At 39.1% G+C, this 22172-nt stretch overlaps 1 protein-coding gene across 1 annotated transcript; it reads left to right on the forward strand.

Moving 5' to 3' along the window:
• Positions 1–604: 604 nt before the first annotated feature.
• Positions 605–22167, forward strand: fpgs (folylpolyglutamate synthase). Its single transcript, XM_059358644.1, has 15 exons — positions 605–754; positions 3383–3511; positions 3584–3637; positions 3918–3982; positions 5916–6030; positions 8749–8826; positions 8984–9045; positions 11337–11439; positions 12126–12203; positions 13488–13632; positions 14982–15065; positions 16033–16183; positions 17878–17953; positions 18826–18892; positions 20869–22167. Exons 1-15 carry the CDS (start codon positions 608–610, stop codon positions 21243–21245), a joined length of 1731 nt encoding a protein of 576 aa, XP_059214627.1. The 5' UTR covers positions 605–607; the 3' UTR covers positions 21246–22167.
• The last annotated feature ends 5 nt before the right edge of the window (positions 22168–22172 follow it).

Below are 22172 nucleotides of genomic sequence, written 5' to 3' on the forward strand. Positions count from 1 at the left end.
TTAGTTGTGTTAAGCACATACAAGGGCCCAGTCCACATGGACTTAAAAGGCATTAAAAAACCTTTTTAGAAATGGAAAAAATAATCTATAGAATCAGAAATCGACAATAAGAATATTTGAAACTATGGAATAAGTGGATTTGATTTATGAGAATTACAATCAAACAATATTACAGTTTATTATTCTTATTATTCTTATTCTTATTAATAATAATAATCATAATAATCATAATGTTATTTTTTTATTTAATATCTTATACGTAGATATGTGTATACTAGTGTACTTTTTTTTTTTAAACCTTACTATTATTTTCCTTGTTCTATTGTCTACTTATGTACCTTATTGTTTGTTTTGACTTTGCAGTTGTGAGTTGCTCACTGTAAAAATATATCAACTTGCCGGTATGAAGAACATGATATGTAAACGGATGCAAATTTCTATAAACTCCTGCAATAAAGTATTAAATAAATTGATTGAAATAGGCACCATAATGTAAACTGGGTACAATGTTGCTTTATAGATTGAGGGGGGCGTGTTGTGACGTCATGATATTAGTGAAAGGACCCTCCCATATTTGGGCGCCGCTTCCTGTGACGCTCTCCGCCCCATGATGGTGTGCATGTCGCTCGTGTGGCGGCGCGGCTCCGTGTTTGCCGCGCTGCTCCGAAAGGACTGGGTGTGCAGTTTGGCGGGGCTCTCAGCCAGGTACTACAGCACCAAGACGGCTCCTCAGATACCCGGCATGGAGTACCAGGTACGCTCTGTTTCAGCCTCTTCTACCGGTCTGTGCACTTGGCTGCTAGCGAGCTAACTGAGCTAGCAACCCCACGCTAGTTTGATAACTTTAGAGCTCAACTTTAAGAGACTGTTCGGTTGTGAGATACAGAGGAACATGGCTGACTGGTGTTGGAACATTAAGCGGCATTGCGGAGTCCAAAAAAACCCACATGATTTCCGAGTGGCTGTACGATGAAAAGTTGCTGTGGACAGAGCTCACAGGGTCCTGTCCGTTGTACTATCTGTTACTGATAGTAATTACTGACTCAGCGTTAAAGTTCAACTACTGTGTAAACACGTGGGCTAAACCCACTCTGATACCATATATGAGAGTCTGACTGTGTCTACCTCTTGCATATCGTCACACTGTTATACATAATAAGTCATTTTGTGTCAAATTTTTTTTTTTGCCTAAATCATCTCCTTATGACGCCGGCCACCTATGGTAAAATCTCCTACATCCTCAGTTGATCAGATCATGTGATTTTACCCCTTTAAGATAATAGCCTATGTCAAGTGTGTGACTTAAGCTGATTTATTATGCCTAAATCAAAATAAAATGTGACTTAGGCAGTTTTGTTAACATGCTTTTGTGATATAAGCAAGATATGGCAACACTTTATTTTGGTGTCTACATAAGAGTGACATGAGCCTGTCATAAACATGACATGGGATCTGTCATGAACATTAAGGACACTTTGTAAGTAACATTAATGCGCATGATACTTGTCATGTCATGTTTCTGACAGGCTTGTCATGTCATTTTTCTCACAGGCTTGTGTGACTTTCTTACCTGTTTAACTGTATTTTGTGTCCCCAAAATTAAATTCAATCAAGAATTTTTTTGTCAAATGAGACACCATGCTTATGTTTTTACTGGGCATTTTACAGCCCCATGTTTGGCGTTTAACATTTCAGGAAGAGCTGACAAGAATGCTTAAAACATGCAGAAATAATTGTTTTTATTACCTAGTTTACTTTTTAAAGTGTTATTATTAAAGTCTGTTTTATTTTATTTTTATACATTACAGTTTGTAAAGTGTGAGTATTAAGAAAAGTGCTATACGAGTCTGATGTATTATTATTAACGTGATATTAGAGCTTTGAAACCCAGAGGCCCCATGGTACGATTTTATCCCAACACTTGAGTCATGATATGATATGATTGCGATTTTAAGCATTTTGCGATATGGTGAGCATTTTCATACAATATATTGTAATTTAACTGAACTGAACTGATATCAAACATGTATGGACGACAACAACTGAAGCATTTTATTAAACTTTCACAAACAAGCTTCACTGCTCTGTTTTTTTAAATGAAACATTAAAAAAAGCCGAACTTTGCAGCGTTATTTCGACAACTTCCCGACATGATATCCTGTCGCAGATGGTGCCTATGGATTGTTTTGTAAAATAAGAGAAAATTTGTTTAAAAAGCATGATGTCAAAGGTCACATGACCGCTTTGAAAATCACCATGAAACATCAAAAATAGCCTCATTTTGCAGCGTCATTTCAACATACCAGTATCTCCAGTATTTTCCTAAAAGTGAGTCCGCTATGGCCTCCGAAAAACGGCAAATATCGATACTTGGTGGCCATGAATCGATAAATGTCTATGCAGTATCTTTTTTATCCACCACCTCTAGCTGTCACCTCCATATATTCATAAGACAACCTGCATCTGTTTCTGTGAATGAAAACTGAAGTTAGCAATCAGTAAAGCTAACTCAGATTCTGTCTGCTTGGTATCAAGGATGATGGGTTTTTTTTAACAAACAAGCCCATTACAACTGCAATTCTCATTGTTGATGGGTATTGTTTTTAAAGCCCATGTGTTTGATTTAATAGAAGTTCACAAAAGAGGAAATAATCATATTTTAGAATTTCAAACCACTGATTTTTTGCATTTGTTCACATAAGAATAATAAATGATAAACTAAACAATTGTTTACATCAAGGCATTTTATGCATTAATCAATGCATTCGCCACGTTTTGTTGGAAGGAATTACTTTGGCTCACTGGGAAGGGTACAGGCTGTAAAAGTGTGCCAGTAACTTTGGACAGAGTAGTCAATTGTCTCAAAGCAATAAATTAATTAATAAAGCATGGTTTGGCTTTTTTTTTTTTTTTTTACTTTCTTTTTATTGATTTTTCAGTGAAAAACAAAACACAAACATAATTATACACACAGAACAGGTACATCAGACAGGGTCATCCATGGCAAAATACAATGGATACAATGGCAGGTTTTATTCTAAACAAAGGGCTGGCAGAACTCAGGCTGATGAATCGGGTCTAGAGGCTTTAAGGCACCCACAGTTCTTTAGTATGGTTTGGCTTTTTGAACAATATCCTTATTCACTTCCTGGTGGAGAGTTAGATGGCAAAATGGATCCCACTTTGATGTTTGTACGTTAATATTTAACTGGCACAAGCAGCTGCTCAGCTTAGTATAAAGCTCACGGATTAACAAGGTTGATCCGTTTTGTTTTGAATAAGCCGAAGCATCACAGTTCACCGTTTTGCACCGTCTAATGTAAAAATCAGTCATCTGACATCTTGACAGCAAGTCAACATTTACCCTTTCCCTTTGCTGCAGGATGCCGTCTGCACTCTGAACACACTACAGACCAATGCCAGCGCTCTGGAGCAGGTACGGCGGGAGCGGAGCCACCCTCAGCAGCAGCTGGAGGCCATGATAGGCTTCCTGGAACGATCCGGTCTCACTGTAAGTCTGTTTTTAGCAGCATTATGATGTTTGATGTGGGTATTTTGGTCTTATACTGTGTGTGTTTCATAGGTGGAGGCACTGGACCATCTTAATATCATTCATGTGACGGGCACAAAGGGCAAGGTGAGTCAACAAGACACAAGAGCTGCTTGTGTGATTTGTATGTTGCATTTAAAGACCATAGAAGTCACTTACATAGGTGTTTACATATAGTAAAACCCTGCATTTTAGATATGTAATGATCTGGCTTACATCATAGGCTATGCCTTGTAATATTGAGCTCTAAGCTCCCATGATGCAAGCCCTGGCAAAGGTCAGGCAAACATGCTTTCATTCTCTGCAGGAGACAAATATTGTGACAGCTCTAGGAGGAAGGACCTCTGACTGTTTGTTTATCTTTCAGGGGTCAACATGTGCGTTCACTGAGCAGATTTTGAGAAGTTATGGCTTCCGCACAGGATTTTACAGGTAAAACTGCCACTTATGAAGTAAATTGACTCTATTTGATATGGAGGTATACAATCCTAAGTACATGGAGCTCGTGCTTTTTGTTTTGCAGCCAGAGGTAGTCCAAAGTAAAAGTGTTTTTAACACCATAATAGACCAGGCCTCAGGAATTTTTTTTTCCACTGCTGAAACTTAATGACCATAACATTAACATTTTAGAACATTTTAGTGTGTGAAAATACTCTTCACTTATATAAAGACAATTCATCCTTTTTTGTAAAAATTAAAATATAAGATCTGAATTTTGTTACGTAGTGGGAGGAGTGTTAAACCTAGTAATATAGGTGGCATGAGGCTTCAAGTATGATGTTGAATGTCTATCAACTGATAATCAAACTGCAGCAGGTGATAGAGATGCTGTGGTAAATTTGAATTCAGTATTTTACAATAGGTGTGGAACAGTTTACAAAATCCATATTATCCATATCGCAATTTTTGGTTTGTTTCGGGTGCAATCCCAATATAAAAATGCTTTTCAGTTCTGTATTTATTTAGCAGGAACAACAGTTTGCCCCAGCTTTATTATTAGGGCCTCGGGGCAATTGCACCGAGCACTGGTCCCATACAGCAATAGCTGTAGGGACCAGTAGGGAAGAGTTGCAGGACAAATTATATATCAAAACGCGCGGTTTGATCGGGATCGGTGTGCTATTACTTTTCTCTACAGAATACGAATTTTTCGCGACGTAAGTCGCGAAAAACTGCCCAAAATTTTGCATTGAAACGAATGGGACGGCCGACAAAAAATGAGCGAAAAAGAACAATAATTGGAGATTTTTTAAACGTCTACTTCTCCGGCATAATTTCACCTAGAGACTTCATTTAAACTTTAAACAGTAGACACAAGTCTTGTGTATTGGTGTATTAATTTGCGTTTCGATAGGTCATATAGTTTTTTATCAATCCCTGTTTAATGACCATGATCATTTTTGGAGAAATTCTGAGATTATAATGGGTGTGTATTGCACGGAATGTTCGTGTCACAGTGTGTGACATCATCGCCAGAGTGTAGAGAGAGAGAAAAAATTGTCAAAAAATAAATTTGAAAACTGCGCTCCAGGCCGCAAATTCTACTCCTACAGAAAGAATTTATACATAGAAACGTAGGAAAATTTGTCTTCTCACTCACAATCTTCTGGTAAAGCTGTCATTTATAGTTTGGGCGTACGACGCACAGATTCGCCACCAAAACCACCAACTGCCTCATTGGGTCACATATTAAAAACGCAGGGAGATTTCGGAAAAAGGGAAGATGGAACAGTTTTTTTAGATCGCTCTAACAAAGCTATTTTTAAATTTTTCTAAAAAAAAATCACATGTAGACGTTCAGGAAGAACTCGGGACGCTCAAAGTGAAGTCGGATTAATGATAGGTATTATGGTTTTGCCAAAAATGCTTTCTGTTCGAGGCCAGAAATTCCAGTCCACCTCTGGCTGCTGTCACTCTTTCATTAACAGCTGCAGTTAATTCTGTTGATTGCTTTGATCTGATTGCCTTTGATCTTTGATGTGATTACAGTTACAGATACACACACACATGCGCGTAAGCACGCACACTCCTCACACATGCATACACATGCTTCAAACACACGCACACACACACACACACACGCACACACACAGTAACTTTATGTGATTTTAATTACACACACACACACACACACCGGCAGTAGCCCCCGAGGCCCTTTCAAAATTTCCCCAGAGGAAATTTTCTAGTTGTTACATGCACACCATCCAAGGAAATTCTTTGTTGAGTCAAAGTTACAGGCAAAAGAAGGTGTGTCTGAACTTTTGACTGGCACTGTGCATTTTGAGATCCTTGATATTGGTTTCTTGCATCATAACATCAGTTCATAAATAACGTGCAAAATACTGTTTTCCTTTTCTTGTTGTAGTTCCCCACATCTGGTTCAAGTCCGGGAGAGGATCCGAATCAACGGACAGCCCATCGGTAAAGAGCTCTTCACTAAATACTTCTGGCAAGTTTATGGACGTCTCGCCGAAACTAAGGTACGTCATGTAACAGGGCAGACGTGTTTTTAAAAGCATTTTAAATGTAACTGTCTGTTTAACTGAAAGTGGAACGAGCTGGAAAGAAGCTGCCAGACTAACTGTGGCTACTCATTCACTTCACTCAGGGAAATCATTCAGTGGATTAACCTTTAATGGTCTAAAAGTAACAGTTGGTGTTCCACGCTGTGATCTCTGTGGCCTTTTACAATGACGGCACAGAGAAAAAACATAATGAAAGAACAAACAACAGACAGCACACTTGGAAAAACATTAAAAACAGTTACAGTGAAAGGCAGAGTTATTGGTTATCATAGTTTTAAACTGACCCATAGTGATAATTGTGTTGAGTTTGAGTGAATGTTGTAAGATGTTCCAGGTAGATGCAGTTTTTCCAAATTCAGTATTTGTCCGGGGAGCATTAAGTAATGACTTGAGCATGAGGAATCATCACTATGTGACCAGTTTAGTAAAGTGCTGAGGTATGGTGGCATGCTGCCTATCAAGATTGTTAGTGATAACAGATTCCAGTGGAGTGGAGGCAGAAGCATCTCTATAGATAACATCAGAATAATCCAGAATGGATAGAAAGACAGCCTAAATGATCTGTTTCCTACAGAACAGAGGGAAGTTTGGATAACGCTTTATATTAAGGTCCTTGTAATAACCATTAATTAACAAGTAATAAGGCCCTTGTAAGTCCTTACAAGATGCTTGTTAACATTGTGTGTTTATAAGCTTATATAAGTGTTAATAATGGCATTTCAAACACCCATGACCCACCCATTATGTCTTTGCCATGCCTTTATTAATCTTATTTTGTTTGCTTATTGATATTAAAATATACTTTATTGCTCATCTATTATAAGTTAACTATGCTTTTTGCAACTACCGGATCTAAAGCGAGAACAATGCCTTATTACTTGTTAATTAATGGTTGTTAAGGACCTTATTATAGCGTTACCGAAGTTTGTTTTGTAGTATCCGATTTTTTGTTTTAATTTTTCTTGCAAGTATGTTAATATGAAATTTGAATGTGAGTTTTTTGCTCTAATCAGACGGCCAGATATTTATATTCTGAAACCCACGAACATCCTGTTTGAATTAAAGCTTCATCCTGTAAAATTAGTGTCACATGTTGTAATTGAGTCAATAGAAAATGAGACTCCTCAGGTTTCCTCATGTGGCCAAGCACACTTTGGTCACGTTGGACAGCGTGCCGCTTGATTACTTAATTGATTTAGACGAACCGATGTACAGCATACGTCGTGTCACAATGTAGGGACACGCACACACTGACAGTGTGTCTAGGAACGAGGTTGCTGAGAGTAAACCAGACGGTAAAGCTGTGAGCTTATAAACACTGAGCCGAACGCCGTGGTAGACCAGTTTGGGTTTTCAAAGGCTAGTGTTGATATTTTGAACAGGACAGTCCCATATAATGATGAGATCATGATAGTGTTGTTCTTGGGTGTTTTGAGGTGAACAGAGGTCTAGAGGTGGACTGGAATTTCTGGCCTCGAACAGAAAGCATTTTTGGCAAAACCATAATACCTATCATTGATCTGACTTCACTTTGAGCGTCTTGAGTTCTTCCTGAACGTCTACATATGTTTTTTTTTAAGAAAAATAGCTTTGTTAGACTGATCTAAAAAACAGTTAAATCTCACTTTTTCCTAAATCTTCCTGCATTTTTAATATGGGACCCAATGAGGCTGTTGGTGGTTTTGGTGGCGCATCTTTGCGTAGTACGCCCAAACTATAACTCTGACAGCTTTACCATAGGATTGTGAGTGAGAAGACAAATTTTCCTACATTTCTATGTATAAATTATTTCTGTAGAGTGGAATTTGCGGCCTGGAGCGCAGTTTTCAAATTTCTTTTTTGACAGTTTTACCTCTCCCTCTACACTCTGAGCGATGACATCACACACTCTGACACGAACATTCCGTGCAATACACACCAATTATAATCTCAGTATTTCTCCAAAAATGATCATGGTCATTGAACAGGGATTGATAAAAAACTATATGACCTATCGAAACGTGGATTAATACACCGATACACAAGACTTGTGTCTACTGTTTAAAGTTTAAATGGAGTCTCTAGGTGAAATTATGCCGGAGAAGTAGACATTTAAAAATCTCCCATTATTGTTCTTTTTCGCTCATTTTTTGTCGGCCGTCGCATTCATTTCAATGCAAAATTTTGAGCAGTTTTTCGTAAATTCGAATTCTGTAGAGAAAAGTAATAGCACACCGATCCCAATCAAACCGCACGTTTTGATATATAATTTGTCCTGCAACTCTTTAAGTTGTAGGACTAGTAGCAGGACGAAAAGCGTCCGGAAGAGGAATAAGAAAAAATCCACAGTATAACAGTAGTGCCCCGAGCACTGGTCCCTACAGCTATTGCTGTATGGGACCAGTGCTCGGTGCAATTGCCCCAAGGCCCTAATTAGGATGAAAAATTACACAGATCAGTTAGAAATTCCAAATTCTTAACGACCATCAATCAATTATCGCTTAATTATTCCCATCCCTAATGACCACTGAGATGAGATGTAGACTGCGGGTTTGTTCTTTCTAAAAAACATTTTTTGTCAGTTTTTTTTTTGCAAGATGCTTAAAGATTCTCCACAAGGGGGAATTAGATGGTGTGCAGGATTGCAGAGAAATTACTCAAACAAGGTGATTCAGTCATGTTTTTCCTCTCAAGGATGCCCACGGAGGGACGATGCCAGGATACTTCCGTTTCCTCACCATCTTGGCCTTCCATGTGTTTCTCCAGGAGAAGGTAAGCCAGCAGGCCGCCTTCATCAGCAGCCAGCAAATAGGAACCCATTGTTCCCTTGTTGCGCCTCATTGGCAGTCTGCCCAGTGGTTATTAACATATCTCGCAAAAGTTTTATGACTCAAATGACTAAATCTAAAGAACTGTGTTCTTTGTTCAGGTGGATTTGGCTGTAATTGAGGTTGGGATTGGAGGAGCATATGACAGCACCAACATTATAAGGTAAGACTGGTTACTTTATTATAAGGAAGTGGTTAACTAGGACTTTGTGCCTGAATCACCTTGAGAAACAGACTCATGCCAGCTGTAATATCTGTAAAGGTTTGGACCCAACAAAGGACAGCTGTTGTATAACATTCAAATTTTATCCATGATATCAAACTTCATCATAGAGCTGATAACACACAGGTGGAGTGTTGATACAGTCCCATTGTACATGTGTTTTCTTATTCAGTGCAGCTGTTTGGCTCATTGGTGTGTTTTTAATAGTTTTTGGACAACAATGGTGCTCTATCTGTATCCATCAGATCAACCAGTAAATGTTCTACAGTATAGTATCGCGATATTTTGCGTGGCAATATTATATCGATTCATTGCTGCCAATGATCAGTATTTAGTGATCCGACAGCCGGCGTTTTCACCGTTCCCAAGGCCTTAGCAACTCACTTTTCGGAATAAACTGAAGACACTGGTATCATATGAAACTAGAAGATCTAAGGAATCTATAGGCACCAGTATGTCAGGATATCGTGTAGGGAAGTTGTCGAAATAACGCTGCAAAATTAGGCTATTTTTTTATGTTTCATGGTGATTTTTTAAAGTGCTCATGTGACCTCTGACCTCATGCTATCTCAATGAAAACAGGCTCTCTGGGTTCCCACAAGTCTCCTCTTTACACACAGGGCTGTCTCCCAGTTCAGAACTGAGAATTTTTTCTAATTTGACAAAAACAATTCTTGATTGAATTTATTTTTGTGGACACAAAATGCAGTTAATATATTGTTTCTCAATACTCACCATATTGCAAAATGCTTAAAATCGCAATAATATCATATCGTGACTCAGTCTTTTTATTTCTCCACAATGACCAACACCAACAAATTCATATTCAGTCAAACTGAACTGAACTGATATCAAACATGTATGGACGACAACAACTGCAGCATTTTATCAGACTTTCACAAACAACAAGCTTCACTGATCTCAATTTTTTTTTAATGAAACATTAAAAAAAAGCCGAACTTTGCAGCGTTATTTAGACAACTTCCCGACACGATATCGTGGCACACATGGTGCCTATAGATTCCTTTAGATCTTATAGTTTCAAATGATACCAGTATCTCCAGTAGTGGCAGCCAATCAATTATAAATATTGCCATACAAAAAGGTGCAAAAGATAAAACACTAGAGGGCTATTTACTGTTGTATTACTCTTAAACATCTTCTGTAATAGGATGTTTGGTGTCGGCGGTGAAAGCTTCTATGGCTGAACAGACAGAAAAGAACCTCAAACACTGTTTTATGTCACTATTATGACATCACAGAGCTGGATATGTTTTAACTGAAAGTAATGTTGAGCTTAGCAGCACCATATTAGGCTGAAGCCTGATTTCCACCGGGCGCGTTACTGCAGCGTCACGTCAGCGTCGCGTATGACGTTGCAAATGGGTAACACTCTAATCAGTGAGAGCATTTCCACCGGGCGCGTAGCGTAACGTTACAGCAGCATCACGTCAGCGTCTCTACGCGAGCATTAGGTAGGACTTCTATTTCTCCGCGAGACGCTGCCAAACCGCGTAAATCTAAACAGAGCAGATCGCACCAGACAGGAAGTCCGACTCAGAATCAGCGTAAAACACATTTCGGCCCCTTTCAAAATAAAACACACTACGCAGTTCATGCAGCCTAAAACTACTTCACATCAACATTATGTTATGATCGAGGCACCAGATCAGCAATCAATCAATCAATCAATCAAAGGGTCTCAGAGGATCGGCGACACGGACGACAAGAGACTGATTGTTGAAGTGGAACATCATACAATCATTTATGACATAACATATTGTTTTTATAAGGATAGATGGTCAGATCAACAGATCTTTCACGTCAGAGAAGCAAAGTAAGTTGGTTTTTGTTGTTGTTGTTTACTTTATACACACAGTTTATCCATAGACTGTATAAATAGAGTTTAGAGTTTCTCACGGGATCTTGCGGTCTCCCGTATGGTCAGGATTATCGCGTGATCTCGTGATCTTGTTATCTCGCGTGTATACGACCGGCTTGCTAAGCTGACGTGCTGCTGCTGTAACGCGCCCGGTGGAAATCCCCAGTGAGGCTGACTACTGATTGTTAGGACCTACCAGTTACTATTTAAGTCACATTGCCAACCAAGATGCTTCGTCAACACTGTAGTTACTGCTTTACTGTCTGCGTAAAGTTTCGTTTGCAACTTTGTTAGTGATGAAATTAACTGTGACCAATGTTTTTTCGGCTCTGTGGTTGTGTGTCCACAGGAGTCCGTGGGTGTGTGGCATCGCCTCTCTGGGTATCGACCACATCCACATCCTTGGAGACACCATAGAGAAGATCGCCTGGCAGAAAGGAGGCATCTTTAAGGTCTGTTGGCTGAACATGTGGGTAATGGGTCGCTGCACTACATACAGTCATGGAAAAAATGATTAGACCACCCTTGTTAATGCCTGGTACAACTAAAGGTACATTTGTTCGGACGGACAAATATAATGATAACAACAAAAATAGCTGATAAGAGTTTAATTTAAGAGCTGATGTCTAAACATTGTCCATGGTTTTCTTGATAATAACCAAAAGCATTATTATGGAAAATCTCTAGATATCAGCTCTTACATTAAACAAGAAAATTAAGAAAGCAATGGTCTAATTATTTTTTCCATGACTGTGTATGTATGTATGTATGTATGTATGTATATATATATATATATATATATATATATCACTTTTGTGCTTTTAACTTCGTCTTCCAGTCTTCTTCAGCAAATTGGATTTGCTCTGTTTGTCATGGAGATGGAAATGCAAATTTAAAGTTTCTTTGACTTTATTTCGATGGAGCAGCTGCAGATTGAACATCTTCATGTAAACGGAGCAAACTCCACCCAATGGAGAAGACTTTTTGGTCTATTTACGGTCAAAAATAAACAAACATTTAGTTGGAAGCAAAGGTTTCTTCAAACCTGAATTCAGGCTTCAGGTTAAGACAGTGAAGTAACTCATTGCTGTAGAGTATTGATCTTTACTTGCTGTTAATCCTGTGTTTGTGTTCTCAGCCCGGGGTTCCTGCCTTCACAGTCAAACAGCCCGAAGATGCGATGGCGATGCTCAGGAGCAGGGCCAAAGAGATCAGAGTAAGTGACCACTCACACTCATGTAGTTTTCAGTCAGGATTACTATTTTACGGATTTCTGTGAGATCATGTTGCATGGATGCATCTGGATGACTGCGGGTACAGCATTACTACATTATTATGTACCCAAAATTAACTTGTTTTGCAATGATTTAACTGCAATAAATTAATCATAGTATGGCCAAATAACTACAACATGAAGCCAATTTGTAAAAGAGCTGAATTCTTGGTTTGTCAGAACTATCTGCAAGACAACATGCAAACAACTTTTAAAATGCTTGTTCATTCCAAACCCCATTCAAAAAACAGAGTTATGCAGGAGTTTCTCAATGCCTGGCAGAGATCTGCACTTTTCTAGTTTTGGCTGTGTCGGGGCTTATGGCATAAAGTTTGGCATTGTATTTTTAGATATTGGAGGTTCAACCTCCACTCCTATAATAACGAGTAACTAGTAATAATAAATAGTCTGATACAGGCCCCGTTTACACGAGGACGCTTGCAGGTAAAAACGACAAAATATTTTATCGGAAGTGCCTTTCGTTTAGACGGTGACGGCGTTTTGGGGCTTAAAAAACGCAAAAATCTGAAACCACCTTCCAAAGTGGAAAAGTTGAATCCGCTCCGCCGTAGCGTGTCGTCTACACTGCCAAGACGCAAAACTCTGATCTGATCTGCTCACGTCACGTACGCGTTTACGTCACATACATGCCCCAGTACAGGAAAATAAACAAACATGTGGGATTATTTCCATGCGTCGGACCTTCAAGCTGCTCTGGCAGCTCTAATAAACTTACAGGAGTCTTTCCACAAAATGTACAGGATACGTACAGATAGTATTAGTGAACAGAGAAGGATCTGGAATTACCTCTATCACATTTTGGATGCACCGATTGGTCGGAGGCGAGCCAGACGGCTTTGGACGAGACCTGGGAGATCTAGTGATGGTGGAGAACTTTGTGGAAGGAGTAGCTGATGAAAATGTGTGGCGTGAAAACTTCCACATGCCCAAAGATGCTCTTATCGCTTTAAGTGATGCCGCCTGGCATGCATACAATCCAATTCCACACACTTTTGCGTCACCGTATGCACGCAGACTTCCTCCCGAAAACGCTCGTCTAAACGCGGAATAAAAAGTGAAGACGCGACGCCACTTTTGCGTCTTCTGTTCAGACCGTCATCATATAAACGTAGCCACAGACATTTTGTCCTCTAAGGAACTATTGCAGCTTTTTAGGGGTAAAATAAACTTTTCAGCAGCTAACGGAGTCCTAACTTGTTGCTCCAGTGTCCTCTGCGGGTGTGTCCAGACTTGGAGGACTACCAGACGGATGGACCTCTGCGTCTGGGCCTCGCAGGGCAGCACCAGCGCTCCAACGCCTCCCTGGCCCTCCAGCTGAGTCACACCTGGCTGCAGAAAAGATGTCTACCAGGTGGGTTTGAACTGTATGTCCGTTGATTAGAGAAGATACGGTAGCAAGCAAAAGTATTTGAACTCTTCGAAATAACCTGCTTGTCTGCTGTGAACCGGTGAATACCTGAAACTTTTACAGTTTGATGCAAATCAACAATTCTTGATTGCGGGTCTTCAGAGATCTCTTTTTTTCGAGGCATGGTTCACATCAACAGGTGCTTCTTTGAGTGTTTTTTACAGGTCAAAGCATCTCTGCACCTCACTCAAATCTTGTTTCATTGTTAGGACTCCAAGTTTACTAACTCCTGACTCCAATCAGCTCTTGATGGAGTCATTAGCCAAAGGGTTCACTTACTTTTTCTACCAGCATTATGAATGTTTCATGGATATGTTCAATAAAGACATGAAATATTTTAATTGTTTGCTTGGTATAAGCACGTTGTGTTTGTCTATACTTGGGACTTGGATGCAGATCAGATCACATTTTATGACAAATTAATGCAGAAAACCAGGTCATTTCAAAGGATTCACATACTTTTTCTTGCAACTGTACCTCTGTTTTTGGTTTAGCTTCACTAACGTAAATATATATATATATATCAAAATAAACCCCTTATGTAGAGTAACATTTGAAAGTCTACTGGCTCTCCAGCTGTCTGACCTCGCTCTCACTCTGCTCCCACTATTACCATCACATATCACAGTTAAGAGTTTATTTTGACCAAACAAGAGTTGGTGATTGTTGAAAAAGTCTAAAGATTTATTTTTCTGTTTCTGTCTTTCAAATTATATTTCTGTTTCTAAAATTACCGGGGTATGCTGCGAGGGATTATAGTACTGATCCGTTGGGATCCTTTATTTTTAGAAAGCCTAGTGATTGATGTGTATGTATGGTTTGTGCACCTGTCTGATCAGAACAAACATAGACTATTAATCCTTTCAACCTCTCAGAGTAACAAGTATCACTATCACATGAGCCCCCAGCACGACGTTTTAACTGCGACAAGCTTTAAACCCAGCCTGAAAATGAGGAAAACCTGAAACCATTGCATAAGTGTTTATGGAGCACCACTGCCATATACTGCAATGTGACTGGCCGGTCTGCGTTTGCAAAGTAAATAAAAAGTTTAATAATCCAAAAAACATTGTTAATAATGGGACACTTTGTAGTTATGGAGATTCGTCTCATAGATCAGCCTGTAAAACTAGTTTTCTTTCTCAATAGAGGTCAAAAGAATATTAAAAGAAATCCCAATTTATCATGTGAGCGTTGTAGCTCTTTTTGTAAATGTCACGTCTGAATAAAGCCGTAACTGGCACCAACAGTCTGAGAAACGCCAACCAAAACGAGCTGTCCTCTCTCCACAGATAAAAGCTTCCCCGTCGTCGGTGCTGAGGACACCGGAGCCCTGCAGGCGACTCCCTTCAAGCCCAGCCCCATCATGGTGAAAGGTGAGCACTTTATGCTGCTTTATGAATCTAACTAAGCTGAATAAATGAGTTCACTGGTTAATAATTAAAATGACTTGGGACTGAACAGGCAGTGAAGTACATTTGGAAAAGTACAACTGTTTCTGCAGCATTAGCAGACGTGAAAAACAAATGTGCAAAAACTAGTTTGACTTGAAATAAAAAAACGATGCTGTTGCTCTTGGCAGCACGTTTATATTATGTCAGAATACCACATGCTTCAAGTGCACAATTAACCGTCATAAATACTTCAATAAAATGTCCCGGAGTCATAATGCAACTGTCGAGGTGTTTGTGTATCAGTAATGGTAAATAGAAAAGTAATAGATTTATTAATTGGCTTATCTTAAACATGACTTGACAATTAGCCTGAAGGCTTATTTTATTCTGGCCAGATGAATGTGAGGCAAACTGAAAAAATTACAGAAAAATTACAGAAATTACAAGAATTGTGACAATTCTGACAAGTGGTGAAAAGGGCCTATAAATACCATGTTTTCTTATTTTGATAAATACAGTTTTATTCATATTTTGAATTGCTTTATGTTAGTGGTGAGTTTGATATTTTTGGGCAGTGAATTCCATTCTTTCATACCTCTATACAGAAACGTGCGCTTGATGGCGTTAGATCTTGCTTTAGGTAATGTAAAGTTACCTACAGCTGCATATCTAGTGATATATTTATGACTCTGCACTAAAAGCAAGGTTTTTAAACAAAATAAAAGGTGCTTTAAGGACAGATATATTTCTAATAACAATTAGCAGTGAGTACAATAGTCTGTCTTTGCGGTGATCAACGGTGATCAGTGTTTGACTACTGATCTAAAACCTGAGGATTTAGTTTGTAAAGAGTTGTTTTGTCAGCTTGTGGAAACGCCTGTCAAGCAGTATGTGACACGATCACAGCATTCATTCAACAGTGTGTAATGTGCTGTGTGTTTGTTCTCAGGGCTGGCGGACACAGAGTGGCCCGGGAGGAATCAGACTCTGAAACACGGATCGGTCACGTACTTCTTGGACGGAGCTCACACCATGCGCAGTATGCATGCCTGCGTGGAATGGTTCAAAGAGACCGCAGCCCAGCACGAAAGAAATGCAAGGTGAGCTCTGAGGACATGACACTCACCCAAACTACATCTATCCAGCAACATATAACTTCTAAAAGGAGACACCCAGTGGTGAGCCTCGTCGAATCACATCAGACAGAACAAACCTGTGGGTTCTTTGCATTGTGACTTGAAGATCATTCAGGTAAATGCTGCTTCATTACGTCACGTCCTGCAGAAATAAACCAAACTGTTAGGGGTTGGGAAAAACTCGATACAGCATAGTATTGTGATATTTTGCTTGGCGATATTATATTGATTCATGGCCGCCAAGTATCGATATTTAGCACCGGCGGGCCATCTGACCGATGTTTTTGTTTTTTTCCGGAGGCTGTAGCGAGCTCACTTTTAGGAATATACTGAAAGATCATATGAAACTAGAAGATCTAAGGAATCTATAGGCACCATGTGCATATCGTGTCTGGAAGTTGTCAAAATAACGCTGCAAATTTCTGCTTTTTTTAATGTTTCACTTAAAAACACAGAGCAGTGGAGCTTGTTGTTTGTGAAAGTTTGATAAAATGCTGCATTTGTTGTCGTCCATACGACTGATACGAAGATCATCCTCCTTTCCGTTCATCCAGACATTAAAGAATATTATATTATATCCATGTGTTGGGCTCACTTTTAGTAATATACTGGTATCATCTAAGATAAGAGAAGATCTAAGGAATCTATAGGCACTATGTGCATCAGGATATCGTTTTGGGAAGTTGTTGAAATAATGCTGCAAAGTAAGGCTAGTTTGGTGTATTTTTTTGTAACCATTTTTAAAATGATTTCTTTAAAAAACTGTTAATCTGCCTTGATAAAAAAAGTTACCAGAAAAAGTCAAAATCACCAGAAAAAAAAATCTAATTTACCAGAAAAAAAGGTAGAAATTACCAGAAAAAAAAGGAGAAATTGTGTGTCAGGATATCGTGTCTGGAAGTTGTTGAAATAACGCTGAAAATTCGGCTTTTTTTATGCTTTATCAAAAAAAATTGAGAGCAGTGAAGCTTGTTGTTTTTGAAAGTTTGATAAAATGCTGCATTTGTTGTCGTCCATACATGTTTGATATCAGTTGAGTTCAGTTTGACTGAATACTTTGTTGGTCAGTCTGTGGGTTTGACTCTCATTGTGGAGAAATAAAAAGACTGAGTCACGATATGATATTATTGCGGTTTTAAGCATTTTGCGATATGGTGAGTATTGAGAAACAATATATTAACTGCATTTTGTGTCCACAAAATGTAATACAATCAAGAATTGTTTTGTCTAATAAGAAAGAAAAATCAGTTCTGAACTGGGAGGCAGCCATGTATGTAAAGAGGAGACTTGTGGGAACCCAGAGAGCCTGTTTTCATTGAGATAGTATGACATCCGAGGTCACATGAGCACTTTAAAAAATCACCATGAAACATAAAAAAATATCCTTAATTTGCATCATTATTTCGACAACTTCCCAACACAATATCCTGACATACTGGTGCCTATAGATTCCTTAGATCTTCTAGTTTCATATGATACCAGTATCTCCAGTTTATTACAAAAAGTGAGTCACTAAGGCCTTGGGAACGGTGAAAACGCCAGACCCCCCCAGTTTATTCTGAGCAACTTTCTCTCCCTGCTTTTACTAAACAAACACTACAAACATTTTGTCAAACAGCTAAACAGTGCTAATGTAAAGTTTTTTTGTTTTTTTGCAGTGGACCTGTGGCCAGAGTTCTTCTGTTCAATACAACAGGAGAGAGAGACTCAGCAGCCATGGCTAAAGTCCTGGTGGTGAGTAAACTACAGACACACTTGGAAATAAATCCAACTACTGTGACTGAATCAAGGTTATTATAGTTAACGAAAACTAACAAAATAACGAAAACTAAAATTGAAAAAACATTTTCGTTAACTGAAATAAAAATAAAAACTAGAGTTTTTTCAAAAACGATAACTAACTGAAACTGTATTGTGTGGTTACAAAACTAACTAAAACTAACTGAAATTATAGTGAAAATGTCCTTAGTTTTCGTCTTTGTCAACTTTTTTCATACATAATTCAGTGTTTCTATTTCAACATGCAGGAGCACATGGTAAATATGTTTACTGAGACTGGGATGTCTACACTTCAACCAAAATACAAAACACCCCGAACTGTAAGAGTTAATAACCTTATTGGGGCTAAGATGGATAAACCAAAGGAAATTAAGGCACATACTCATTACAAAAAAACTAAAACTAACACTAAAACTAATAAAAACTAAACTAAAACTAAGCATTTTCAAAAAATAAAAACTAAACTAAAACTAGCTAACTCACTCTAAAAACTAACTAAAACTAACTGAATTTGAAAACAAAATTCACAACGAAATTAAAACTAAAACTAATGAAAAATCCAAAACTATTATAACCTTGGACTGAATCATGTTAACTCTGGTTTTTCAGTTACCACATTACTGATGTGCATGTAAACGTTTGAAATCCGATAATTACCTGATTATTTCCAGTTATCAGATTATTGTGTGCATGTAAACATAATCAGTGTTTATAAATGCAGCACTTGAAGCAGGTAAACACATTTGCTGAAGTTGATGTACTTGCATGATTCTAGTCGTAGCCACGTTGTTAAATACACTAATTGTTTCTACTTTTTTTCTTTTCAGCCGTGTCATTTTGACTTTGCTGTGTTCTGCCCGAACATCACTGAAGCCATCGCTTCATGTAATGCTGGTGAGATCATTGAACCTGTTGCTTTTGGCACAAACACTAAAGATGATCTGACCATTCATGTGGTTTTCAGCACAATAATACAAATCATGTGAACTTTTAATGGCTGCTTAAGCTTCAGATCAGGATATACAGTCATGGAAAAAATATTAGACTGTTGTTTTCTTTAACCCATTGAGGCCTGAAAAACCGGTGGGCCATTTTAAAATAAGCCTCTAATTTTCTGAAAATTCTGGGAAAAAAAGTGTGAACTCTTCTACTAAATAAAAGATTTTTCAGCCTCTGTAGCAGATAGAAATGAAATTCAAAAAGTATTTGAGAGCTTATACAAAATACTACAAAACGACGTAAACGCTTTCCAGGCTTCAATGGGTTAATTTGTTGTTCATTTTAATGCCTGGTACAACTAAAGGTACATTTGTTTGGACGAATACAATGATAACAACAAAACTAGATGATAAGAGTTTAATTTAAGAGCTGATATCTAGACATTTTCCCTGGTTTTCTTGATGATGATTTTGGTGATTATCCTTCTTCCCATTCATATCTGCAATGCTCTATCCCAGGCATGTCCAAACTATTCCCCAAAGGGCCGTGTGGCTGCAGGTTTTCTTTCCAACCAAGCAGCAGCACACCAGACTTGACTCAGTCAATCAACTAATCTCAGTCTTCAGACAGTTGATTGGTCAAACTGTGAGTTTTTGTAGCCTGGCTAACACCAGACAAATCTCAAATGAGATCTGGTCTGGGAACCAGCCGTTCATTTCTCCGTAGAGGAGGTGTGGTTTACAATCCTCCGGAGCCGTTTATTGGGCGCTTAGAATGTCTATCAAAAGCGTCTGTAGGTAGCTCTTAGCCAATCAGATCAGTTATACCAGATGACGTAGTAGAGCAACAGAAATGGATGTTTGTTGTGTGTGTGTCTGTGAGAGAGTGTTGTTTGCTGCTTTGCTTCTCCAGTTCTCGCTTTCTGCAAGATTATTTATTTTCACGCTTTATTCCCCCTCATGTCATTCAGCCACACACATCCACTGATTTTATGGGCAATAAACAAGCTGCTGCGGGTCTCTTGGCGGCTCCGTTGTCCCCCGGCTCATATCGAGATCACCGCCGTTACGCTAGCGGCGCTAATAGCCCCGCTACCGGTGACCTCGATACGAGCCGGGGGACAACGGAGCCGCCGAGAGACCTTTCGCCTTTCAACTTTGGCTCTAAACTATTTAAAACACCATCTACAGCTAAAGAGAGTTTCGCGTCTGCAGCAGCCATGTTGGATCCGTAAGAAAACTACAAGCTTCCGTCTGCCGGGTAGTACGCGTCTGTGGGAACTTAACTGTAGTTTCTATAAAAACGTCCGGAAACTCTTTTTCTTCATTCAACACTTTACTGAACCATCGTGCAGTATTACAGAGAAAAACAAATGATGAATTAACGGCATAACACTACTGAAACTTCTTTTGTTTTGTTTTTACTGACTTCTTCTGCTAAACCAACACTTCTTCTTGACCTTTGACTCTAGAATAGAACGCTACTGCCACCTTGTGGTCTGTATGAGTCACTGTACACAGTAATTTAACTTTCGTAAACAGAAATGAAATGAATGAATGTAAATATTGTATCCCTTTTTAACCTTTTTAACTAAATGTATTACATATGAATTACTCATCAATTAACTATTAAATGAATAACCATATCATTGAAATAAAGATACAACGGCGTCATCGTCTTGCCGTCCCTCCCCGCTCTGTGATTGGATCCCTTAAACAGGGCTAAGAAAGCTTCCTGGTTTCCAGACCGCCTGGAGGTTCGAAATTAAATTCGAGCACGCAAGGCAGTCTGGGTATACCCAGGCTAGAGCTTTTGCTTGGTTGAAACGAAAACCTGCAGCCACACGGCCCTTTGTGGAATAGTTTGGACATGCCTGCTCTATCCTGACCTTTTTGTGTTATGATGAAATAAATCCCTCTTTCCCCTCTCAGACCAGCAGAACTTCAACGTCTCGGTGGAGAACATGTTGACTCGTTGCCTGGACAACGAGAGGAGCTGGCACCTCCACAACAACCAGGGGGAGAACAAAGGTGCCCAGCTGCTGATCGAGGACAGCCTGCCTCTGGTCACCGAGCAGAAAGCAGACACCCTGGTGTTCCCCTGCATCCTCAGCGCCCTCCAGTGGATCACCCAGGGCAGGGACGCCGTGCTGGCCGACCCGGCCAAGAGAGTGTTACCCGTTAAACCCAGCGTCCTCGCCAAAGCTGCTCCGCTCTGCAGCGCAGCAGAGATCCACGTCCTCGTCACCGGGAGCCTCCACTTGGTGGGAGGAGTCCTCAAACATCTGGACCCAGCTTCTTCCAAGTAATGGGACCATATGGAAAGAATTCAATCAATAAAGCTAAAATAATGGGATGCTCTGCTTACATGAACATTCACCTTGTTGGGAGAGAAGTTATGTCTGTCTGTACAGATGGGGGTTTGGTGGCTCTGCCTTCTTTTGGACTGTAACTTTAGGTTTACCTAGATGGGATTAGCTGCACCCAGGTGTTGTAATCATGCTGTTGCTTCCAACAGCCCCAGCTTCACCCAGAGCCTTACAGACGACCCCACACACATGTGGAGCGTACGTCCTTAGTCTTACTTGAAGCCAAATATGTTTACAAAGGGTACATTCAAACTGGAACTCTGCGTGTGCTTCAGTGATCACCAGTGAACCGGAGAGGTGTGGTGGCTCTAACATTACATTTATACAAAAAAACAAACTGTTAGTGAATGGCACCAAAATGTGCCACATGGATCTTTGACTTTTCTGGTTTTTACGATGTATTTGGTACACTCATGTCTTATTTCACGTTTTTTTTTCTTTTAATGTAATTGATTCTGTGTGGTTTCTATTTGTTGGAAATTGACTGTGTTTCATACACAGTGTACATATTCTAACACTTGAATTAGGTGAACTCATCTAACTTTATCAAATTCTGTGTAATTGGTTTTACACTGGGATTATAGAAAATATTAGTAATATATATTTACATGATCCTAAATACAATTGAATGATAATTAAATTATCTGACTGGTGAAAGGTATTGGAAGTTGTTTCGGACAGATATGTCATTGGGTCTTCATGTTGCCATGGTGATTTAGAGTTTTAAATTCACTTTCAGTATCAAGACACAAATTGCCCCTAATGGCACTTGTCACTTGTTGTAAACCGTGAAAATGAAACCTTTAATTGCTGACATCTTTAAATATGACTAAAATAAAAAAATATATTGCTGCTATCTGGATATGG

The sequence above is a fragment of the Centropristis striata genome, chromosome 19, assembly GCF_030273125.1.
Source record: "Centropristis striata isolate RG_2023a ecotype Rhode Island chromosome 19, C.striata_1.0, whole genome shotgun sequence".
Taxonomy (NCBI): Eukaryota; Metazoa; Chordata; class Actinopteri; order Perciformes; family Serranidae; genus Centropristis; species Centropristis striata.

Bases quoted from the DNA above. Each gene is read 5' to 3' on its own strand.
- fpgs (XM_059358644.1), top strand. From the start codon at position 608: ATGATGGTGTGCATGTCGCTCGTGTGGCGGCGCGGCTCCGTGTTTGCC. The intron at 8,827-8,983 runs GTAAGCCAGCAG...TTCTTTGTTCAG, and splicing joins ATGTGTTTCTCCAGGAGAAG to GTGGATTTGGCTGTAATTGA. The intron at 13,633-14,981 runs GTGGGTTTGAAC...CTCTCTCCACAG, and splicing joins GCAGAAAAGATGTCTACCAG to ATAAAAGCTTCCCCGTCGTC.